General features: G+C 35.4%; 1 protein-coding gene across 2 annotated transcripts; it reads right to left on the reverse strand.

Annotated features, from left to right (window-relative positions):
* Window positions 1-9,184: 9,184 nt before the first annotated feature.
* On the reverse strand, window positions 9,185-15,931 carry LOC131855636 (uncharacterized). Of its 2 annotated transcripts, none has more exons than XM_059206931.1 (3): window positions 15,794-15,931; window positions 10,700-10,817; window positions 9,185-9,371 (listed from the first exon to the last, which is right to left on the reverse strand). In XM_059206931.1, the coding sequence occupies exons 1-3, from the start codon at window positions 15,885-15,887 to the stop codon at window positions 9,248-9,250; spliced, it is 336 nt and encodes a 111-aa protein (XP_059062914.1). In that variant the 5' UTR covers window positions 15,888-15,931; the 3' UTR covers window positions 9,185-9,247. The 2 variants fall into 2 exon arrangements, with proteins under 2 accessions (XP_059062914.1, XP_059062915.1); XM_059206932.1 differs by lacking the exons at window positions 9,185-9,371; window positions 10,700-10,817 and adding exons at window positions 11,506-11,616; window positions 11,993-12,122.

The raw sequence follows: 15,931 nt of genomic DNA on the forward strand, positions 1-15,931 counted from the left end.
GTCAAAGACAGTATGTAAACAACATAGTCTGTGGTTGAAACTTTGACAGAGAACTATATATGCTGTTTTATATGACAAAATAATTGTAAATTTGAGATTAGTTGTTGTAAACTTGAGTTAATAAAAATAATAAATATTGATTATACTTAATAATTTACGTAATTTTGATCAATTTTAATACTTTAAGCCAATACTTTATTATTTGTACTGTCATCATGCCTATGGTAGATAATGTCTAATTTATTTGTTTAGGTTAGAAAATACATTAAAAATACCGATCTTAATTGAATCTACATATTCACTTTTGAATCAATATCTATCAATAGATAGTGTTTAGATGTAATTATGTTAATGTGAACTGTAAATACAGTATATTAAGATTCGATTTATATTAACCACCAATTTAAATAGGCTTCTACGGCTAAGCGATTTAATCTCGCGGTTCTAATTGCAACATTATCGAAATATCGGAAAATCGAAATTGGATTAAAATGCGGTAATGTCCCATTATTTACTATTATGTGTAAATATAAAAGTTTGATATCGCAAATTTGAAATTCAATTATAATTCCAAAGTTGATAGATTAGAATTGATTTAAAAAGTGAACCAGTAGATGTAACATGAAATAAGTTTATTTGTTAGTGGTGATTTATCTTTGGGATAAAACTCTTTTTAGATCTCCTGTTTTGTGCCCAGTAGCGGGAAACTGTTAAGGTGATGATTATATATATAAATATAATATAGTTCTGATTTATTGCCGTTTCTTTATTCTTGTGATTACTTCATTCACTGAGATTTGAACTTTGCTATCCAAAATATTCAGCACACACAATAGGAAATAAATACAAAAACAATAAACAGTAACAATAATGACCAAACAAACTGTACGCTACAAATGTCATATGTTACTGAATTGTGTGCTGTAGCAGTGCAAAAAGTATCAAGCAAAGTTTATCCGGGCACTCAGCAAAAAGGCCGTAACTCAGTGGGTTTTTGCCCAAGCAGCAAAGTTTATCCGGGCACTCAACAAAAAGGCCGTTGCTCAGTTTGATCAAATACTATCCGGTAACTCAACAAGGTTCGTAAAAATAAGCCCTTAAGGATTTTGTTGAGTGACCGAGTATTATTTTGGATAATATATCATAGTACACATATCACATACATCATATCATATATCACATATTAGTATTGACATATTTACCTAAGTGAGGTAAATACCAAAAGTATGTCTTTTCCCATTACTGCCCTTCAACCGCTTTCTATTTTTACCCAATGGCAAGCTAGTAGAGAATGCCATACGGCATTAAGCTCGCCAATTGTACATTTATTTTTAATTGTGCAATAAGGAACAAACAAATAAATATATCTACTAAATACCACTGAACATATACAGGAATAAATTCGTATGATCGTTTTGTGTAAGCTTATTTAACTGTAATTAAATTGCTTACAGCTGGCATTAAGTACATGTATTATGTTAAGATACTGTAGAGTTTTAAGGAAATTAAACGTAAAATTGAATGTAAAGGGACAAAATCTTTGAACGTCTTATTTGAGAATGTAATTAGAATATATCAGCATAATTGGCAGTAATTGAGAACAAAATACTGTACTGTTAACAAGATGAGTTCGTAAAAATAACAAATTAATGTAGTTTATAAATAAATGTATAATAACTGAGATGTTATCCAAATTACTAATATTCAAGAATGTTTGTAAGGATGTATGTTTGTTATTCTTTCATTGCTCGACAGATTCGAATAAAATTCCTTTAGGCATATAAATGATATATCATAGATTACTACATATGATAATTTTTAATAGAATTTTAAGTAGATTGTATTTGTGAAATTGAAAATGTATTTTCTATGAAAATGTAATATAGGACCTTTTTTAAATGTATATATATGAAGTTAATCACTGTCTTTATTCATAAAATTGATGTGTAATAAATATATTTTGAACAAAAACAAATTTTGTCACATTTTTCACAGATTTTTTTTATAAAAGTCAAGATCTTCTTATTATAAAGTTTGCACAATTTAAGACTTTAGTAATATTAATTAATATCCAATAAGTTTATTGGATTATATTTTTTTATTTATTACTAAAATATTTAGATGCTCTTATCTGTATTTATATGTTAGAGTTCCTTAAGTAAGAGTTATCATAATTTTGATATTTTTGTTCTAGAAGCTATCTTGCCACCAAATTGTTGATTTTTATTATATTATTAAATTAATTATACTGTATTTTTATTTTATTTATTCGGTATTTCGTACGTAGATGTTTTTATGTGCGTAGAATGAGAAATGAAGCTTATCATATGTGGCAAGTGTCGCCTATATACATAAACGGTACCATAAAATATCACTTGAAACAACACCGTCCTCGCCGTCGAAGACGATGACCTCAACAACACCATACAGCGTCTTAGGTCACTTTTTCGATCAATCATACGGGGATCGAAATTACGACGGCCTGAGCCAAGGTTCGAACCCCTAGCGGCCCTTAGACTAAAGTCTCGCTTAATTTGGACGGGGGATCGATCGGTAGACCTCGGTTCTTTTTGTTAAGTATTAGTTTTTATAAGTTTCAGTTATTAATTGTCGCGATTCATTTTGATATGACATGAAGAAAAACTTTATCCTACGATTTAAATGTAATAATTATCTGACAGACGTATTTACGCTGTTGAAAACCTTTTATTCATAGTTTATATTCGTTATTTCTTATACAAATAACGCAAAATTGTATTAGATTGTTACTGAGAATTATATTTTATTTGTTATTGTGTAATTAGGTTATATGATATGTTTAGACGTTTAAACGTATATCAAATAACCTAATAATGTAGACGTTCTTGATACAATGTAGATCAATAATTATTTGGATGCTAGGAAATGTAATAAACTAGTGGTGTCAGCAACTTTGTACGTCTGTACGTTTCTAGACCGCCACAGATAGGTTTTTTTTATTTATTACTATTATTGAGATACATTATCATTTAAATCTCAATATTTGATAAGCTAACCTTAAACATAAAATCTTAACCATCAGTTACATCACGCATTGCCATAATTTGACGACCTCGGTGGTCAAGCGGTCAATCACACCGCTTTACGACCGATGGTCGGGTTCGATTCCTCGCACGTCACATACATTTGTATTCATGAGTATTATTGTTTGTATCGGTCTGGGTGTTTATAATATAAGTATAATATGTATGTATTTACAAAAAAAACATCTATGTATATGTATCAGTTACCTACTACCCATAATACAAGTTTTATGTAGCTTAACTTGGGTATAGATGGCGCTGTGTAAATTGTCCTGAGATGATTATTATTATTATTATTATAACAATATTTTTATATAAGATACATCTTCGTTTTAATATTATTCTTAATAGTGTTTGGAGATACATTGAGCATATAAAGCAAAGACTTGAAGATCTCTCTGTGTTGTCTGGCCACAGCAAAACACTACTGGATAGTATGTATAGCAGAAACAAATTGTTGTTAGATGATGCCACCCATGCTAAGCAGTGCTTATGTTACGGGTAGTAGACAACTGGTAGAAATACCTAGATACATTTATTTTGTAATTAATATACATAGAAATAACCCAATAGAACGAATGTTTGTACCGTGCGAGGAGTCGAACTCGCGACTCGCGAAACCGCTAGGCCACAGTCAGCTAATGAAGTTCCGTATAATGGAAGACGCAAGAATTCTACACTAGTAATGTCTGCAAGTTCGTACGTGTGTATACATGTAAATAATTATAAAATAATTATAGTAAATAAAATTTTTTATGGAATAATAAATGTATTTACAAAGTGTATTATTCTTCCCTTTTGTCTGCTTTCTCTAACCCTACTTAACAACATATTGTATGATGTTTTAGTTCTAATTCCTTCAGCAATATGACATCTCCATACTGAACTGGACGGTAGGGAAAAAATATTTAAAAAAAAACAAAAAAAAAATTTACATTCCTAAGCGGCTTAAATGTCCGCAATGAATAAATGATTTTTGAATTTGAATTTGAATTTGAATTTGAATGACGGCATAACTGACATAATTTTACATTGTTGCGTTAAATTATTTTACCTGTGGAAATTTAATAACAGTACAGAATTTAATTCTAGTTAATAATATAATCGATACCTAGTAAAGAAAGAAGGTAATCGAGTGGCAATCTGTGGACTGCAATTTATTAAAAAAAAATACAGATGCATACAATAATTGCTACCATGCAAACTCAAAATGGATGTCTATGAATAATTCATATTTCATTTTTTCATGTATTATTATAACAATAATAATAAAGTTAAAAAAGTACACAAGTTTATCAATAGTTGCCTTGATAAGGCATTGGGTCAAATAAATGAGATCAAGGTAGAGTTTACATTACTATCAAATGTTTTCGTCACAATAATTTTTATATATAATATTATTGCACTGTATTTAAATATTAATTTAGATAAAATGCTAAGATTTCATTTGGCCGTTCACGCCATTTTATAATACAACTTCTATAAAACGCACAGGGTACGTTATAAATAACAGAGATTAATTATTCCAAAGACTAGATGTACATACTACAACTAGCTGTGCCCGTGACTTCGACCGCGTAAAATGACGATACTTCCATATAACCTTTCATCTCTCCTAACAACCCCTTATAACCTTTATTCGCATTAAAAAATAGTCGGTGTTCATTGTCACGATCTAGACTATCTGTGTACCAAATTTCCTTTAAATCGGTTCAGTAGTTTTGACGTGAAAGCGAGACAGGCAGACAAACAGATAGAGTTACTTTCGCATTTATAATATTAGTAAGGACAAGGATTTACATCAACAGGAAATTACAGGTACAAATAGTTTTTAACATATGAACACTTATATTTTAGAAACTGATGTAATCTTATATATAAAATTCTCGTGTCACAGTTTTCGTTCCCATACTCCTCCGAAACGGCTTGACCGATTCTCATGAAATTTTGTGAGCGTATTGAGTAGGTCTGAGAATCGGCCAACATCTATTTTTCATCCCCCTAAATGTTAGGGGTAGTCCACCCCTAAATTTTTTTTTGTTTTAAGGCAAAACAAAGTTTGCCGGTACAGTTAGTATACTATATTAAATCAGAGGACCTCTTCTTTTGTCTGGCTTTTTTTTGTATTAAATATATTACTTCACATTAATGAATGCGTGTAATAATAGTTAAACAAATAAAATATATTTAGAAGACTGATATAAAAGAGCAACAGACAAGTTTCCAGTTTTTCTCTATTGAAATTGCTTGCTGGTCTAGACGATAAGGTAAAAATATGGAAGCATATAAATGGTTAAAAATGTCCTCTATGAATAAATGATTTCATATTTGAATTTACACGGGGGACTATTCTGGACTATTCAGGACTATTTTCCCCGCCAGGGATGGCGCGGAAAATGCCTAGTTTACATACTATATATTGTTGCATCATGTCCCTTCTTGAGTAATACCATACATTATCTGTGGTAATACTAACATATACTATTAAAATTTGTATCAAGACTAGGGTAATCAAAGGCATTGTCAATAATAGCACAGATAACATAATATATGATAATAGTAACATAAGAAGGAAAAACCTATTGAACAAATAGGTACTGCTCGTACTACTTGCTGCACTTGAGTCAAGGGAACTCCTTTCCACAGCAATCCACTGCGACTTAAGGAGTTGAACTAGTACCTTGAACTTGGTTAACACGTTCGGCTCGAAGAAGACTCATGAACAATAGGTACCGTGAGGTCAAAAAGTTGATACTGAGGGTTCCAATTGAAACTATTATTCAATAGGGATGATGGGATCTTATTAGGAAAAAAAAACACTATAAGTCATAAAAACCAAAAATATCTTAATAGCGCCATTTACATTTACCTGTGGCGCCATCTAGTTTGCACGGAGTGAACTAATATAGTATGTTGCCACTGGCCCTGGCAACATACAACGTTCAAACACTGCGGACCGACGAAAAGTTAATTGAACTGGAGGAAGAGTTGAGCAGATTGCACTGGCATGTCGTGGGATTATCTGAAGTCCGAAGAAAGGGGGAGGACTCGATAGTCCTGAAATCGGGCAATCTGCTTTACTTCCGGGAGGGCGATCAACTGTCCCAAGGCGGTGTCGGGTTCCTCGTCCACAGGTCCCTTGTGAATAATGTTATCAAGGTCGAGAGCGTGTCGAATAGGGTAGCGTACCTGATACTCAGAATTACCAAACGGTATTCATTGAAGGTCATCCAAGTGTACGCTCCAACTTCGACGCACTCCGACGATGAGGTTGAGGCTATGTATGAGGATATCTCCAGAGCCATACATAGTACAAAGACTCATTATAGCGTTATCATGGGGGACTTTAACGCAAAATTGGGCAAACGAAGCGGTGATGAGCTGAGAGTGGGGCAATTTGGTATCGGTGATCGGAACTTCCGAGGTCAAATGCTGGCCGACTTCATGGAGAAGGAGAACCTCTTTATGATGAACTCCTTCTTCAGGAAGCCGGAACACCGGAAATGGACGTGGATTAGTCCCGATGGTGCCACAAAAAACGAGATAGATTTCATCTTGTCAACGAGAAGACAGATTTTCAATGATGTCTCTGTGATCAATGCCGTCAAAATTGGAAGTGATCACCGGATTGTAAGAGGCACATTGAATCTGAATCTGAAACTCGAACGATCCCGACTGATGAAATCTACGCTCCGCCCTACACCTATACAGATCCAAAACCCCGAAAGCTTTCAGCTAGAATTGCAAAACCGTTTCGAAAGCCTTGGTGACTGCGTTGACGTGGACGATTACAACAACAGGTTCGTGGAAACTGTCCGTGCGGCTGGGTCTAAGCACTTCAAAACCCGCCGCGCAGAAAGAACCGGAAAAATATCTATCTCTACCCTCAAATTGATGGATGAAAGGCGAAGTATGGTCCTGCAGTCTCCGACTGACGCTTCTCAGTATCGGCAACTTAGCAGGCAGATCTCTAAGTCCTTGACTCGTGACTTACGCCACTTTAACACAAATTGTGTAAAGGAGGCTATTGAGAGAAACAAGGGCTCAAAAGTCTTTAACAGGGATCTGGCTGCCGGACAGAGCCAGCTGACGCGACTTAGGACGGATGACGGCAGGATCGTTTCGTCTAAACCCGAACTTTTGAGGGAAATTGAGAAGTTCTATGGACAGTTATACACGACAACACGGGCACCTGTTAACAACACGGCGAAAGACCCTAGAGCCAAATTAACCCGACACTATACAGAAGATATCCCGGACGTCAGCCTGTACGAGATTGGTATGGCTCTTAAACAACTTAAAAACAACAAGGCGCCGGGCGATGATGGAGTTACTGCTGAGCTTCTGAGGGCTGGACCTGTTCTACGAATCCTTCAGAAGCTATTCAACTCCGTCATCCTCGAGGGCAAAACGCCTCAAGCATGGCAAAGGGGTGTGGTGGTTCTGTTCTTCAAGAAGGGAGACAAATCGCTTCTGAAGAATTTCAGACCCGTAACACTGCTGAGCCATGTTTATAAGTTGTTTTCGAGAGTCATCACGAATCGTCTCGCGCGCAGGTTTGACGACTTCCAGCCTCCCGAACAAGCCGGGTTCCGAAAAGGCTTCAGTACCATAGACCACATTCATACGCTGCGGCAGGTAATTCAGAAGACCGAAGAATACAACCTGCCACTTTGCTTGGCGTTTGTGGACTATGAAAAAGCCTTTGATTCGATCGAGACGTGGGCTGTGCTACAGTCTCTCCAGCGGTGCCAAATTGACTATCGATATATCGAAGCGTTGAAATGTTTGTATGAAAACGCCACTATGTCAGTTCGCCTCCACGACCAGAATTCGAAGCCTATCCAACTGCAGCGAGGTGTCAGACAAGGCGATGTTATATCGCCAAAGCTGTTTACCGCTGCGTTGGAAGATGTCTTCAAGCTTCTGGACTGGAGCGGGCTGGGCATCAACATTAACGGCGAGTACATCAATCACCTTCGATTTGCCGACGATATCGTGGTCATGGCTGAGACCCTGGAAGACCTTAGCAAAATGCTCGAAGACCTCAGTAGAGTCTCACAAGGAGTAGGTCTTAAAATGAACATGGACAAGACGAAAATTATGTCAAACGTCCATGTCGTACCTGCTCCCGTAAAAATCGGAGATTCTACACTCGAAATTGTCGATCACTACGTATACTTAGGGCAAACTATCCAGCTAGGTAGATCCAATTTCGAGAAAGAGGTCAATCGTCGAATCCAACTCGGATGGGCAGCGTTCGGGAAGCTCCGATATATCTTTTCGTCCAAATTTCCGCAGTGTCTCAAGACGAAGGTTTACGACCAATGTGTGTTGCCAGTGATGACTTACGGAACAGAGACGTGGTCGCTAACTATGGGCCCCATCAATAAGCTCAGAGTCACTCAGAGGGCAATGGAGAGGGCTATGCTCGGAGTTTCTCTGCGTGATCGAATCAGAAATGAGGAGATCCGCAGAAGAACCAGAGTGACCGACATAGCCCGAAGAATTGCGACTTTGAAGTGGCAATGGGCAGGGCACATAGCTCGTAGGACAGATGGCCGTTGGGGCAGTAAAGTCCTCGAGTGGCGACCACGGACCGGAAGACGCAGCGTGGGAAGGCCTCCAGCAAGGTGGACCGACGATCTGGTCAAGATCGCGGGAAGGCATTGGATGCGAGCAGCGCAGGACCGATCGTCGTGGAGATCTTTGGGGGAGGCCTATGTCCAGCAGTGGACGTCTTCCGGGCTGCGATGATGATGATGATGATGAACTAATATTACTTACATTTCTAACTATGTTAAACACCTATCTACATCGACATCGCCGTCAATTCAGTCATCTGGTGTCCACAGATAGAGTCCACAGACAACCTAGTCGAAACGTCGAGAGAGGTTTACCTTTTGTATTAATGAATATGATTGTAGTATTGGTGTGGATATTTTTCAGGTACATACATATATTATGTATGGATTTACAAAAAAAATTTGGAATATTTCTATCAATTGTCTAGTATACACATCCATATCCATATCACAAGCTCTGTTTAGCTAGGGACTAGATGGCGCTATGTAGTTTATGCAGGATTAAAAAAAACAATAATGGATTGGACCGCAATCTATATTGAGATTAGACTCCACAGTAGATCTGTTGTTACTTCTTTGTTCTAATTAGTTAATAATGTTTCAGTGATGCACTGGACGGGGCAGAAGTGATGTTTTTACAATATTACCGCAGCAGTCTGGGTAGGGTTTGGTCAGGTCGCCTTCGACGTAAGTCCAGCCTTTGGATGGTAGGTAAATGTTACATCTGAAAGATTTTCATGGTATTAAAGTTATGGCAGTAAATATAATATTTATTCTTATTTAATGGCAACCTAAATCTATACATATAAATAAAATTGGAGTGTCTGTTTGTAATATCGAAATAACCGTTTTTTAATACATGCATATGAATATAAATACGGTACATGCAACGAAATAACATTTTTTACAAGTTTTGTCTGTCTGTTTGTTCCGGATAATCTCTGAAATGGTTGGTCCCGTCAAAATCGGTCCAACCATTTCAGAGATTAGCGGGAACAAACAGACAGACAGACAAACATTGTAAAAAATATTATTTCGGTGTATGTACCGTATTTATATTCGCATATGAATGTAATAAAAATTATTTCAATATTACAAACAGACACTCCAATTTTATTTATATGTATATCAATGCAGGTTACTGCCCGGGATTAGGCGTTCAGCTGGTCTAACAAAATTTGAGGGGGAAAGATGATTAAAATTTTACACTTTTTAAAATTTCGACTTTGGTTTTATTGGAATTACAAAGCAGTGCTATCGACATGTCAAAAAAAAAAACATTAAAAAAAAATATACATGCCTCTGTTTCATTTATTTTAGCGACCAAGTAGTTTACGTTGTTAGTTGTTTCGGGTTGAGGGGTGAGAAATAGCAGTCAAAACAGGATACGTCCATTAATGTTTTCGTCTTTTAATGCAGTTTTAGCAATAGATAGAGTTATTCAGGAGGAAGTTTTATATGTATAATACATCATATAATACATATCTACACTTGTGCGAAACCGGGGCGGGTACTGGTGTAAGTGTAAGGTGTACTTTGATTAGGGTAGTTAAATAAATTTAACTACAGAAACATTTCCACAGTGGTTGTTATATTATGTAATAATTTTTTTTTTCGGACTACTCTAATGTAGTTGGCCGTAGCTGGCCATTACAGCTTCACCGGACGTTAGGGGGCGAGTGCAGATGGCACTCCAAACCCGCGGAAGGACTTATGGAGCGGCTGAAAGCCAACTCCTGCCTGGCGGATACGACTTTAGTCTGAGGGCACCACTAGGGGTTCGAACCTCGGCTCAGGCCGTCGCAATTTCGATACCCGTTTGAATTGGACGGGGGATCGATCAAAGGGGGTATGTAATTAATAATTATTAAAAGACTATATGTGTTCAAAAAAAATATAAATAGCGTGATGTAGAAAGAAAGTATAAAACTAAACAACGCCATCTAGTGGCACTCTTAGATACTAAAACAAACATGTAATCTCGTCCGATTATGCACTAGTATAAATATAAATAAACGTAATCCTACAAGATCGATAGATGAAAAGACTTACAATCTTGTGAGTGAGCTGCCAAATTGATCGCAAATGTACTGCACACAGCTTCCATCTGTAGTAGAGTAGCGCTCGTTTGCTTTAACAGTTACATTGAATATTTTGCAAACTACGTCATCTAGAAAACAAAAGAATGGTCTTTCTCAATCAATGGAAATATTTTTATAGGCTCCTTGGAGCCACTATTATTTATGTTTATTGTGTGTTCCTTGTATTGTAGCAGCAGCAGGAAAGGAGGATGTGAAATAATGAGTCCAGTGATGGCTATTTACATTGTATATATTGATGAACTATTTACAAAATATATATACAAGAAAGTGATTCGGTCTTATTTTATTGTTTTGGCGTAGCTTTTTTTTATATTTTTTATTTAATATTTTACGGCTCTGGATACAAGTCCATTTTAGCCCAACATATAGGCAACGGTGTTGCCGCGCGATAATAGTAAATTCGCCACAGGTATACCTGCCAGCGTAAACCGATGTCGCACGGTTTACGATGGCAGAGCACCAGAGGAGGTTGATAAGATAAGCATGAGGTCAGGTCAGTTAGCCCATCATGAGATATTCTCTATCCTAATATTGTATTATAGATAACCTTTAAGATGAACTCTATATGTATATAACTAAATATAAATATATATTTAGTCTCGATTTGTATAAGGAATACGAGGTCGATAGAAGAAAACATTGAAGTCCTGTTTCAATCTCTTCTTAATCTCTTCTCAATTTTGACGCTGCGTAAATTACAGAAAGGACGTTGAATAAAAAAATAATATTGATTAAATTAATAATAAATAAGTTTTATTTAATTAGTCGTCTCCAGTGAATAAAGCGAAATCGCAGCAGGCTGGATACGGCTCGGTTTTCACGCCCTCGAATTTCTCCCAGCCCTTAGTTAGTTCTATGACTTCACATCTGTAATTTATTAAGAAGTACGTAAGTATTTGACGGTCTCAGGGGTCTAGTGGTTGACTACGCCGCTTTATTTTCCGATGGTCACGGGTTCGATTCCTAGCACGGTAGAGACATTTGTATTAGAATTATTGTTTATATGGGTTATTCTGAGTGTTTTCTATGTATATTATGTATATACAAAAAATGTATATATATATTTATATCAGTTGTCTAGTACCCATAACAGTATTAGAATAGTTTGAAAAAAATAAATTTATTTTAGCTAGTCAGCATTATCATTTCAGTTTCATAAAAAAAATAGATAGATTATTGTAGTTATTAATATACATTAATATATAAAAAAATACGTTTGTTATTCTCTAATTAAAGTACTTACTTTTTAACAGATATGGTCTCATTTTTGTTGCACATATACTGTGCACATATACGACCATCTGGTGGAGTGTACGTCTTATTGAATGGTAGTACCGTATTCAATTCTTTAACGTAACACCTTTCTTGTTTTGCTGAAAAATTAAGATTAAATTAATTTGTTTTTCCATTTATATATTTATTATTTCAGGCTACTAATCACCCACATTATAAATATCTTACAGACTAACATACATATGAATGAATATTATAACATTAATATATAATTGTCTCCATATTCACGGCTCCGATGACGGCAATCCGCCACGGTAGGGCCGATACACCACACTCTTTGGCCAGTAGTCCCCCTTCATGAAGGTGGGCAGCAAGTTGGTGGGGACCCGGCCCACAAACACCTTTTTTTTTATTTTTAAATACAATTTTCCACAGACATATTCGTCTGTGCCTTTTTAATTTACTTTAATATTATAATATTTATTTAATTTCCACTTTTGTACCACTCCAGCCGAGATTTTAAAATTTGCCTAACAGTGACACCGAGGCAGACCTTATCCGTCTGGCCCAGAACCACCGCTGGCCGGCCGGGTGAGTTGACAACATGCAGTGTCACCCATCTTTATTAGGAGGATTAGATTTATCAATATGCCACAAACACCTTGAAACTCGCGTTGTGATTCGACTCTAGCTGCGTCACCCTCAATGTTAGGTTACTCCTAGCCCGCATATAGTCAATAATATCATGCTCCTTATTAAAATTAAAATTCAAATTCAAAATATCTTTATTCATGTAGGTCTATTACAGACTCTTATGATATGTCAAATCTACCGTCAGTTCGGAATGATTTCGAGATGAGAAGAACTGACAAGAAATTCAGATCGTATTCTTTTCAAATTAATATTATACATGTTTATAATAATGCAGATTAATTTTTAAATTCAAACTTGGGAGAATAGGGTGACCAATATTACAATTTAAAGTAGCGTTATGGAATATTTCTATTATAGACTGAGTGAAAGATGATACGTATAAAAGAAGAATAAGCTTAGATGCTACGATTCTATTAGTGGAATCAGTTGAAGAAATCATGCTGCACCAAACCAGACCCCAAATGATGGCATAAAGGCAAGGCAATGATGATAATAATAGTAATATACAATTGAGTTATCATTCCCATGAATAAACACGCATACCTGCCTTCCATGTTTATTATTTATTCTTGTTTTACTTGTTACCTTCAAAATTATAAAAATAAAAATACCCCACAACTGTTCATACAATCATATATTTACTATTGTGTGTTGAATCCCATTCACACACAACTTTAGCTCCACTTTCTCAAGCACAAATATGTAATTGATTAAAAAAACCGTTAACCGCTTGAACTATGAGTACCGACTAAAGAATTCAGAGACATTCGGAAATGATTTTTTTTATTTTTCGTAAAAAAAACATACTCAGTAATAAATGTTTGAAACGTTTTTCCGAACTATTCTAATGCATAAAATTATTAATTTATGACTTTTTTTTTATATTTATACATATACAAATACTATATAGTACTTGTAGACATATATATAAAATATGTATAAATAATTATAATTACAAGTTTTTAATTTTAAACTATTTTACCATTTGAATATCATCATTACATAGTATAAAACAAAGTTGCTGTCGCTGTCTGTCCGTCACTATGTATGCTTAAATATTTAAAACTATGCAATGGATTGTGAAACGGTTAGAGTGATTCAAGAGGAAGGTATGTATAATACATGTACACCCGAGCGAAGCCGGGGCGAGTAGCTAGTATACATGTATACTTGCTACTATCATCGAATATTTATATAGGTATCTCATATAACTTCTTAAGTATGAGACAGGAAAGTACGTTGGCAAAACAAGGAAAATGTTATATGAAATTACCGATATAACAATATAATGTTTGCTGGAGTTTCCCTTACGATAATCACAGAGTAATTACCACTATATTTTACGAAAACATTGCTCTATGACAATTAAACATATTTGAATCTATGCCATAATCTGTGGTTTTAAAAAAGAAGTTACACAGATTCATAATTCATTATGTTGTACACTGTACTGGCTAATCGGAAATGTATTTTATTATATTCTAAACTGGCTACTCACCCCAGCTTCGCACGGGTGTACATATATTATACATATAAACCTTCCTCTTGAATCACTCTATAAAAAAAACCGCTTCAAAGTCCGTTGCGTAGTTTTAAAGATTTAAGCATAAATAGGGACAGACAGCGACAGCGACTATGTAATGATTTGTAAATAAATTTATAGTTATTTTATTGTACATTTTGTGTATACTTCAACGTCTTGACGTTCCTAATGTATCGCTGTATTCTAAGTCTTTTTCTTTATTTATTTTTACCTATATATATACATCTTATTAATATTATAAACGCGTAAGTTTGTGAGTTTGGATGTTTGTTACTCTTTCACGCAAAAACTACTGAACGGATTTTCATGAAACTTTACAATAACATAGCTTATAAATCAGAATAACATATAGGCTATAAATTTCACGCGGGTGAAGCCGCGGGCACAGCTAGTATAAAATAAAACTACAACAATTTATTTCTCATTAAATTATCCTTAATTGCAATTATCAAATTATATAATATGTGAAGCTAATGTCATTACTGGATTCTAACATTTAACCTTTGGTTAAGAACAGAAGGGGTTGATTCTAGCGCTGGGAAAGGTAAACCTATAGGTATAATATTTATCTACCAAAGGTAAATATGGCATCATAAAAACGAAATAAATATACTTACATAATAATAAATATATATCTTTTTAAATGCTTCCTATAATGCATAACAATATAAATTGTAGAGCCATAAAAATAAAAGATACATATATACAACATAAACAGATTTTTTTATATAAATGGGCAGGGCACATAGCTCGTAGGATAGATGGCCGTTGGGGCAATAAAGTCCTCGAGTGGCGACCATGGACCGGAAGACGCAGCGTGGGAAGACCTCCAGCAAGGTGGACCGACGATCTGGTCAAGATCGCTGGAAGGCGATGGATGCGAGCAGCGCAGGACCGATCATCGTGGATATCATTGGGGGAGGCTTATGTCCAGCAGTGGACTGACTGATGATGATGATGGGGATAAATGGGCTTGCAGGTGAGACACTCGTAAGTGATCACAGCTACCCATGTGCACCAGCAAGACAAAGGAAATCGCAACTGCGTTGTCGGGCTTTTAAAAAGGAATAAGCTCAATTGAAGATTTCAATATCGTATCACTCGGAAATACCATTGCTGCAAGCTGACTCCACAATATGGTTGTGCGTGGCATAAACGTATTTTATATATAAAATTCTCGTGTCACAAGCTTAGTTACCATACTCCTCCGAAACGTCTTGATCGATTTTTATGAAATAGTAGGTCCGAGAATCGGGTATTATCTATTTTTCATACCCCTAAGTGATAAGGATTATCCACTCCTAACATTATATTTTTTATTTTTAGGAGCAAAAATTTTTTTTTGTAATATTCCATTAAGCTACTCGCATCAATCCTTATTTTTTAAAACGATTTTAATTTATATGGCAAAACAACGTTTGCCGGGACAGCTAGTATAAATATATATAAAAATTAAAAAATGTTTTGTTCATTCACAGATAAAGATATGCCTTTTGAATGCAATCTTGCTCTGTTCTCTAAAATTCGTTCTGATTTAATTTAGATAAGTTTTAACCTGAGATTTTGGTTTCAAAAAGAATCTTTTATCATGGACACTGCAAGCCAAAAACTAACCTTGTCCAGCCGGCTTTTCTATAGGTTTATCTATGTTTTTCGCTTCACAAAACACCATCAGCGTCAAACAAATACAAACGAGGAATTTAAACATTGTAACAAATGTACTGCCTTTAAGCACACGTAGATATAACCACT

Source organism: Achroia grisella, unplaced genomic scaffold, assembly GCF_030625045.1.
Source record: "Achroia grisella isolate CSIRO2021 unplaced genomic scaffold, CSIRO_AGI_Agris_v1 utg146, whole genome shotgun sequence".
NCBI lineage: Eukaryota > Metazoa > Arthropoda > Insecta > Lepidoptera > Pyralidae > Achroia > Achroia grisella.